At 36.1% G+C, this 10,300-nt stretch overlaps 1 protein-coding gene across 1 annotated transcript; it reads right to left on the reverse strand.

Annotated features, from left to right (window-relative positions):
• Positions 1-4,389: 4,389 nt before the first annotated feature.
• On the reverse strand, positions 4,390-6,688 carry LOC138700453 (piggyBac transposable element-derived protein 3-like). The gene is made up of 3 exons (XM_069827066.1): positions 6,670-6,688; positions 6,125-6,338; positions 4,390-6,012 (listed from the first exon to the last, which is right to left on the reverse strand). The coding sequence occupies exons 1-3, from the start codon at positions 6,686-6,688 to the stop codon at positions 4,452-4,454; spliced, it is 1,794 nt and encodes a 597-aa protein (XP_069683167.1). The 3' UTR covers positions 4,390-4,451.
• Positions 6,689-10,300: the final 3,612 nt, after the last annotated feature.

Below are 10,300 nucleotides of genomic sequence, written 5' to 3' on the forward strand. Positions count from 1 at the left end.
AAAATTCACTTTTCCAACTTTTCCAAATGTTTCAATAGTTTCGAAGTCAGACATCAAAATGATTCTAAATAAGTCTACAGAACATGGCAAGATAAAGAGACAGCAAGCTTTCTTTTCTTGTGAAATAAATGTAAATCATTTCAATGTCTGTTAATAGACATTTGTATTTTTTTTGACAAACACGCATTGTATATTATGTCCTTTATCTATTAACATTTCTGTTTATGTATTATTGTACTCCATATTTTAATGTATATTTCTGTTGAACTTGATTTTAAAAATACTTGAAATTTCACTTGCATACATATGTCTTAATATTTTGTGTCCCACTGTACCCACTACTCCCCTACTATATAGTACTGAGTTAGTGAGTATAGTACGTTCCAGAATATGTTCGCGTTTTCCAGTAGCGAAAGAGCTTCTAATATTGAATCATATTTTCGCTCAGGTACTGTTGTCCGTTCGCATACGTCGCATTCCGGTTTCTCCCACTCGCTTCTGCTCGCCCCTCTGCAAAGGTTAGTGGCTGGGCTGTCTTGGCTCTTTTTTGAAAACATTAATTTCTGTTAGGAATTGGACGTGTATGTAATATTATACAACTTATTAAAATAACTTAAATAAAAGGCCCTCGTTAAGTAATTAACTGTCACGTGAGTTCCCCCCTTTCTATGACCCTGCGACAAAACTACATAGACAGACAGTGGATAGCATGTCTGAGTAATTTTATCTTTTCGGATCGGGCAGAAGTGAAGATTGAATTTACAGTACATAAGATACTCTTTTATAGCGTAGGCCTAGGTACAGAATTATTTCAACGTGAGTTACTAGTACGAAGGACGAAACTGGTAATTGGAATTAGGTACAATAGTTACAGTGCGATAATGTGCATAAAAGAACTGAAGCCTGTATCAAAATGAACGGCCAAGATTTTCAAAAATGTGATTAAATATCCATATTATGATTATTTTTCAATTTAACTTCATTCCCTTTATTGTACGCTAATGTGCTGTGAACGGTATTATATACACTGCATAATGAATACGTCCGAATGGATAGCTCAGTTCGTGAGTAAAAACACTTATTGTTAATACAGCACTGTATTTTGATTAAAGAGAAACCTAATAAAAATTATCAAACTTAAAATCGTGATATTTCCTGTCTCTCTCTATGCACTCTTCAAATCTTTCCCTGAAGTTGCGTGTCGCTCTTTCCAACATTTCGCCATCAATGTTGGCGATTTCCTGGACATTGGAAATCTTCAATGTTGGCCTACATTTTTATGATAGTGTAAATATTAATAATAGCGTATTCTAATGTATATAATCAGACTTCGAGACTTTGGACCCGATATAATAAGTTTACTGTGCATGCACTATAGGTTGTTGACTCGCTGCAGGTACACAGAGATGTGTTGAGGCAACAATGTTGCTATTTAGAGTAGAGTACAGTAGTATGGGGAACACACATATGTACATTCTGAAAGTAAATATACATTACACAATGATAATGTCAAAAGAATGTGAAAAGCATTTATTCTCCTGTCTTTTATAAGCATTTGTGTTTAATTATACACAGTGTTAATGGAGGAAATAAGCATGTAGCAATTTTAATTTTTTTCATTTATCCTATTGGTCGTCTTTAGGAAGTGCAGTTACAGTACCGAATTGCAATGTACCTACTACAAGATACATTCTCAGTGTCTCAAACGTAAATCTTTTTCGGTTATCTGCCAAAGTTTGTACTGTAGAAAGCTGCGCTCTACGTCGCATGACGTGATAGGAGCAAAACGAAAAAGCCTAACATCATTGCAGTCTCTAAGAGACAGTCCTTTAATCTCGGGTGACTCTTGTCCACTAATTTGCTGTTTATGTTACACAATGTTCCATATCCGTTATTTTTACTTAAAATTGATTTCCACTTCTGTTTTACACGTTCAGTAACCGGTGTACTTGATGTCTCATTAATTCTCTGCATCATTTTCTAAATTAATTTGGGGGCTTCCGGCATCTCTTGCTCTGACTTTTTCTAACCGTGTAATAGTTTCAGACACAGGTTGTATGAAAACCAAATTATTAGTTTTGTTTTTATTTTAGTAGGTTATTTTACGACGCTTTATCAACATCTTAGGTTATTTAGCGTCTGAATGAGATGAAGGTGATATGCCGGTGAAATGAGTCCGGGGTCCAACACCGAAAGTTGCCCAGCATTTGCTCATATTGGGTTGAGGGAAAACCCCGGAAAAAACCTCAACCAGATAACTTGCCCCGACCGGGAATCGAACCCGGGCCACCTGGTTTTGCGGCTAGACGTGCTAACCGTTATTCCACAGGTGTGGACAAAAATTATTCGTCAAAACCTTAAAATCCAGGGCGTTTTCCTTTGCGTATTTGTTGGCATTCATTCTACAGTACCCCCAACCACTGTACGTTTTATCACTATACTCAGTACGCCGTTATGCGGATTTCCCACTGAACTGCTCTATTGGGTCCGAAGTCTCGAAGCCTGTATACAGAGTGTTTCAAAAATACGGGGCATAATTTCAGGTATGTATTTCCCACATGTAGACAATCAAAATAGTTCATTACAACATGTGTCCGGAAATGCTTTATTTCCGAGTTATGGCCTTCACAACATTGAAATTCACCGGAACCATACCTCATGTTTTAGAAGACACTCCACTGATCAATCGTCAACACATTCACTTCTTGCATGATGGCGCTTCTGCACACTTCAGTCGTACGGCTCGCCGGTACTTGGATCGAAGGTTTCCTTATCGATGGATAGGTAGAGGTGGCCCAATTGCTTGGCCTCCACGCTCACCTGATCTGAACCCTCTCGATTTCTACTTGTGGGGACATTTAAAATCATTGGTTTATTCGTCTCCGGTGCCTGATTTGGAATCCCTTCGGAATCGAATTGCGGCATGTTCTGAGGACATACGCAATACTCCTGGAGTTTGGGATCGTGTTCGCAGGTCAATGAGACATCGATGTGAGGTCTGTATTCAAGCAGGAGGTGGACATTTTGAACATCTTCTGTAATGACAACGACTTGCGGAAAGAAAAACGTTCCGGTGAATTTCAATGTTGTGAAGGCAATAACTCGGAAATGAAGCATTTCCGGACACATGTTGCAATGAACTATTTTGATTGTCTACATGTGGGAAATACATACCTGAAATTATGCCCCGTATTTTTTAAACACCCTGTATAATGTAAATAATATAAATTGTAAATATTAGTGTAATTGTTAAAGTTATCTATGTTTTGTTGCCGTAATTTTACCAACAAGAGTCGCATGAGCAGTAAGTAGTACTTCAGTTGCTAGCCGCACGCGCGTCGTTCGCTACAGTAAAAACTCGAGTAATACTTATTCTTGTAGCCTCCTGAGACAAAGTACGGCCCCCTAATGATAAACTCTAGACAACCGAGGAGGTGGACAAATCTAATAATTCTTCAACTACAGATAATACTACTCGCAGGGATTCTAACCCGGTCCTCTAGCTTAGAAAACCAATGCGCTAGTCATTCATCTAATGGCATGTCAGCCACAGGGGGAAGGTTCTTATCGAGTTGGGATTCAAAGTGGCGAAAGAGGAGCATTCCCCTGTTGATGTATGACACGCATTCCCCAAGCCCTAGGGCGCAAGCTTCATAAAAATGCTGATGTGCGGAAAAGCAATCTTGAGCCATTTTTCTGTCTCAAGTCATTTCTCTGACACACTGTCGTGGCCGCCAGACTGTGCCTTGTTTGACGCCACGTATCGATATCGGAAACTCGATCTAATAATACTTGATCTACATAGAGATGGAGGGGAAAACTGCGACGCGTCACAGTTTTGTTTCCATAATTACAAGAATGAACCTCACAATACTCATCAATTTCACTATCATCTTTATCGTAGTCATTATTTTCATCACAGATTTTGTCCAATAATTCATAGATCTCTGTGGTCATTATCCTCTTCAGTCCCGAGACAAGTTTACAATTATAAAAGTGTTTAAATATAATTTATTGGGTTTTTGGTGATACAAATACAAACTTTTACCAGTCAGAATTTTTGTCACGATCTCTGATCTTGTTTTATGCTAGGTATCATATATGATACCTCAGGATTTTATGAGGACTTTCTGGTTAAGTACAGGACACTATTTTGAATCCATTTAGTTTTATTTATTTTACAAAAATGCATACAAATTGCTTACAAATACTGAAAAAAAAAATGTACAATACATTATTGCAGACTTTAATACAATTGAACATTTATATATATTTATTATCATAATTAATTATATATAAAATAAACAAAATATATGTGTGTTACAAAATACAATATAGTCAAATTCTGAATATTCATGATGACATAAATTTATAAGTACTCCAAAAACAGTTTAGTATATATGCATAAGTGGTTGCATGTCCCATACATACAAAAAAACGAAATGTTAAAATCATTTTTTATGAAATTCCGAGAAACAGTTCCGTTCTGTTGTAAAACACAAAAACATTTTGCATTCTGTGCATCTGACAAATGTCAAAGACTTACAACCAGGAGCTCTACATTTCGACCTATTTGTTTGCTCTTTATTCATCATCTGTGGTAAATGTAAGGCCTGGTCCAATCTAGCAGCCCTGGGTGGTAAAGCTTTTGGTGTTCTAGGACGCTTCCTTCTGGAAGATTCATCACTGTCTTCATCCTCCTTTTCCTCCTCATCTTCCTGTTCGTCTAATTCATCATGAATGGCAACGTTCTTTCCATCAAAGTATATCAGTTTTTCTGCCACCTCAAACCGAAATAGGAAATAGGACAAAATATCTTTTTTCGCCCAACCAGATTCCATAGCAGCCTGCCTGTATTCAAGCCAGGCTGCTGCAATAGCAAAATCAAAGAAATGATGAATGACACGAATTGTCCATTTTTTTGTCCTCCCTCTCATGGCATACTTTCCCAACACCCTATCCAAGAGATCAACTCCCCCCATGTATGAATTGTACATCTTCACTGTCGCAGGGCGAGGAATTTGAATGTAAGCCTTATCCTTTTTTGACCAGCGCTTACAGTCTTCTACTGGTTCCACACCGAATTCTGTTGATGCTAGAAAAATGGCCCTATTGTCAAACCACTTGAGGAGAGCTAGTTTGTCGTCATTTCTCACCACTTGATCGTAGCTACCCCTACCTTCTTTCTTCATATCAGTGTCGCTTTTAAATTGAACCTTTTTTGGTACACGACTAGCCATTATTGTTCCAGTTCCCGAAATGTTTCTTAGGATCAAGCAATCAAGTAGCTCAACAGAAGTAAAATATCTATCTATGAAAATAGACGACCCAGGTGGCAAAGAATCTGCAAGTTTCAGAACAACTCGCCCACCCACATCAAGCTTTTCTGGAACAGTGCTTTTCTCTGAAGATATTTCCTTTCCCTTTCCTTCATACATCATGAAGTCAAGAGGTAGGCCAGAAGGGGTTGACAAAACAAAATTCTTCAATCCCACAGGATGCGGCTTTCCTTTGATATATTGGCGCATGCGCACATGTCCGTGAAATGGAATCATCTGTTCATCGATTGAAACATTTTTAGTTCTGCGATGTTGTAGACATGCATCTCTAATACTGTTTAACATTGGTCTCACCTTCCAGAAACTGTCCTGCTTTTGATCCTGAGGAACAGCGTTGTCATCAACAACCTTAATACTTCTGCGAAGCAAATAAAATCTATCTCTGGCCATATTTTCTGCTACCAGCGGGTAGCGGGTTCTGCTCTCCCAACACATCCTTAGTCTTGGGAACCCCAAGAGCGCAGCTACAATACTAACGCCCCAAAACTTTCTAATTTCTCGTCCAGTGCAGTTTAGAGATTTCCCGGTTAGAGATACATGCTTCAAATTTGTGAAATGCGCCATTTCATCAAAAAATGAAGGTCGCAGGTACTTACTGAAGTACTCGAAAGGATCCTTTACTTCTGATAGTTCAGGTGATGAAACATTCTCAAAAGTCAATGGCGACTGGAATCTAAAAAAAAAAAAAGAACAAAAAACAAAATTTTATAAGAATATAATACTTATTTCCATTTCCCTCTATTTGTAGCTGTAGATATGTTTAGTCACAATTTCTAACAACTTACACATTTTTGTGCCTCCAAATAACGGCCCTTCGTTGTATCTCCGCAAGAGTTAGCGACTCATCTTCGGAATCAGATGAACTTTCATCGATCACAGGAGTTGGAGGTCTAGGAACTATGATATCTTCATCATTGTCTTCTTCGTCCTCAATCTCAAAGTCAGAATCATTGGGATTGATGTTGTTGACAAGTTCAGTTATTTCGTTCGTAGTCAAGGCTAAAGAAATCAAACATAACCTCACATTCTCATAATGATATAGAGCACATAGTGAAGATTACTATATTGTAAAGCATGATATTTTGAATTATACAAGCATGGAATAACAGATATCACGCATATTTACTACACAAAATTATAGTAATGGGATTTATAAAAAGTCATGCTAGTGACCGAAGGTATCACCAATGATACCTCATAAAAAACAGTGTTGTACGCCTATCTGAAAAGACTAACAATGTTTCTATTATTATTAGGTGAATTGTTAATGTGTAAGAATGTATCAACAAATAAAGTTCTTTCATTTAACATGTAACAAATCAACAATTACCTTTGCTTTTCTCCGCCATGCTGCTGACTAGACGAAATGATAAATTCAATCAGCTGGTGACATCTAGTGGCAAGAAAAATTAACAAAAACAAATGATAGGCAGAGAGCGCAGATGGTATAGAATATGATACCTCAGGTCACGAATCTATATACGCGCATAACGAATGACATATGAATAAAGAGCTGAGGTATCATATATGATACCTAAGGACAGAGGAGGTTATAGGAGTCAATAATATAATACAGGCTACATTATTTCATTAGCTGTCACGGCCTATTACTTTCATAAAGAATAACTGAAAATATTTACTTATAAACACGACAATAATCACCTAGTGCAGTGACAATTCCCATAACTGACACTTCCAAATTGCAGACATCATTTTATAACAGACATCTTAAAACGTTCCTGCAGAAATACACATTTTTATGGAACAAAACATTCCTGATAGCGAGCACCTCTTTATAACGGGCATCTTAAAAATTCCCTACAGAAATATACACATTCTTTTGGAAGAAAACATTCCTGATAGCGAATTTCTTTTTTTAACGGCATATTAAAAATTCCCTGCATAAATACACACATTGTTATTGAACAAAACATTCCTGATAGCGGATATCTCTTTATAACGGGCATCTTAACAATTCCCTGCAGAAACACACACATTCTTATTGAACAAAACATTCCTGATAGCAGACATCTCTTTATAACGGGCTTCTTAAAAATTCCCTGCAGAAATACACACATTATTATTTAATAAAACATTCCTGATAGCGGATATCTCTTTATAACGAGCATCTTAAACATTTCCTGCAGAAATACACACATTGTTATTGAATAAAACATTCCTGATAGCGGATATCTCTTTATAACGAGCATCTTAAAAATTCCCTGCAGAAATACACACATTGTTATTGAACAAAACATTCCTGATAGCGGATATCTCTTTATAACGGGCATCTTAACAATTCCCTGCAGAAACACACACATTCTTATTGAACAAAACATTCCTGATAGCAGACATCTCTTTATAACGGGCTTCTTAAAAATTCCCTGCAGAAATACACAAATTATTATTTAATAAAACATTCCTGATAGCGGATATCTCTTTATAACGAGCATCTTAAAAATTCCCTGCAGAAATACACACATTGTTATTGAACAAGACATTCCTGATAGCGGATATATCTTTATAACGAGCATCCTAAAAATACCATGCAGAAATAGACACATTGTTATTGAACAAGACATTCCTGATAGCGGATATCTCTTTATAACGAGCATCTTAAAAATTCCATGCAGAAATAGACACATTGTTATTGAACAAGACATTCCTGATAGCGGATATCTCTTTATAACGAGCATCTTAAAAATTCCACGCAGAAATAGACACATTGTTATTGAACAAAATATTCCTGATAGCGGATATCTCTTTATAACGAGCATCTTAAACATTTCCTGCAGAAATAAAACATTGTTATTGAATAAAACATTCCTGATAGCGGATATCTCTTTATAACGAGCATCTTAAAAATTCCCTGCAGAAATACACACATTGTTATTGAACAAGACATTCCTGATAGCGGATATATCTTTATAACGAGCATCCTAAAAATACCATGCAGAAATAGACACATTGTTATTGAACAAGACATTCCTGATAGCGGATATATCTTTATAACGAGCATCCTAAAAATTCCATGCAGAAATAGACACATTGTTATTGAACAAGACATTCCTCATAGCGGATATATCTTTATAACGAGCATCCTAAAAATTCCCTGCAGAAATAGACACATTGTTATTGAACAAGACATTCCTGATAGCGGATATCTCTTTATAACGAGCATCTTAAAAATTCCATGCAGAAATAGACACATTGTTATTGAACAAAATATTCCTGATAGCGGATATCTCTTTATAACGAGCATCTTAAAAATTCCCTGCAGAAATATACACATTATTATTGAACAAGGCATTCCTGATAGCGGATATCTTTTTATAACGAGCATCTTAAAAATTCCATGCAGAAATAGACACATTGTTATTGAACAAAACATTCCTGATAGCGGATATCTCTTTATAATGAGCATCTTAAAAATTCCCTGCAGAAATATACACATTATTATTGAACAAGACATTCCTGATAGCGGATATCTCTTCATATCGAGCATCTTAAAAATTCCATACAGAAGTAGACACATTGTTATTGAACAAAACATTCCTGATAGCGGATATCTCTTTATAACGAGCATCTTAAAAATTCCCTGCAGAAATATACACATTGTTATTGAACAAGACATTCCTGATAGCGGATATCTATTTATAACGAGCATCTTAAAAATTCCATGCAGAAATAGACACATTGTTATTGAACAAAATATTCCTGATAGCGGATATCTCTTTATAACGAGCATCTTAAAAATTCCCTGCAGAAATATACACATTATTATTGAACAAGGCATTCCTGATAGCGGATATCTTTTTATAACGAGCATCTTAAAAATTCCATGCATAAATAGACACATTGTTATTGAACAAAACATTCCTGATAGCGGATATCTCTTTATAACGAGCATCTTAAAAATTCCCTGCAGAAATATACACATTATTATTGAACAAGACATTCCTGATAGCGGATATCTCTTCATATCGAGCATCTTAAAAATTCCATGCAGAAGTAGACACATTGTTATTGAACAAAACATTCCTGATAGCGGATATCTCTTTATAACGAGCATCTTAAAAATTCCCTGCAGAAATATACACATTATTATTGAACAAGACATTCCTGATAGCGGATATCTCTTCATAACGAGCATCTTAAAGATTCCATGCAGAAATAGACACATTGTTATTGAACAAAACATTCCTCATAGCGGATATCTCTTTATAACGAGCATCTTAAAAATTCCCTGCAGAAATACACACATTGTTATTGAACAAGACATTCCTGATAGCGGATATCTCTTTATAACGAGCATCTTAAAAATTCTATGCAGAAACAGACACATTGTTATTGAACAAAACATTCCTGATAGCGGATATCTCCTTATAACGAGCATCTTAAAAATTCCTTGCAGAAATATACACATTATTATTGAACAAGACATTCCTGATAGCGGATATCTCTTCATAACGAGCATCTTAAAAATTCCATGCAGAAATAGACACATTGTTATTGAACAAAACATTCCTGATAGCGGATATCTCTTTATAACGAGCATCTTAAAAATTCCCTGCAGAAATATACACATTATTATTGAACAAGACATTCCTGATAGCGGATATCTCTTCATAACGAGCATCTTAAAAATTCCATGCAGAAATAGACACATTGTTATTGAACAAAACATTCCTGATAGCGGATATCTCTTTATAACGAGCATCTTAAAAATTCCCTGCAGAAATACACACATTGTTATTGAACAAGACATTCCTGATAGCGGATATCTCTTCATAACGAGCATCTTAAAAATTCCATGCAGAAATAGACACATTGTTATTGAACAAAACATTCCTGATAGCGGATATCTCTTTATAACGAGCATCTTAAAAATTCCCTGCAGAAATACACACATTGTTATTGAACAAGACATTCCTGATAGCGGATATCTCTTCACAACGAGC

This window comes from Periplaneta americana, chromosome 5 (assembly GCF_040183065.1).
Source record: "Periplaneta americana isolate PAMFEO1 chromosome 5, P.americana_PAMFEO1_priV1, whole genome shotgun sequence".
NCBI lineage: Eukaryota > Metazoa > Arthropoda > Insecta > Blattodea > Blattidae > Periplaneta > Periplaneta americana.

Bases quoted from the DNA above. Each gene is read 5' to 3' on its own strand.
- LOC138700453 (XM_069827066.1), bottom strand. The intron at 6,013-6,124 runs GTAAGTTGTTAG...TTTTTTTTTTAG, and splicing joins ATTTGGAGGCACAAAAATGT to ATTCCAGTCGCCATTGACTT.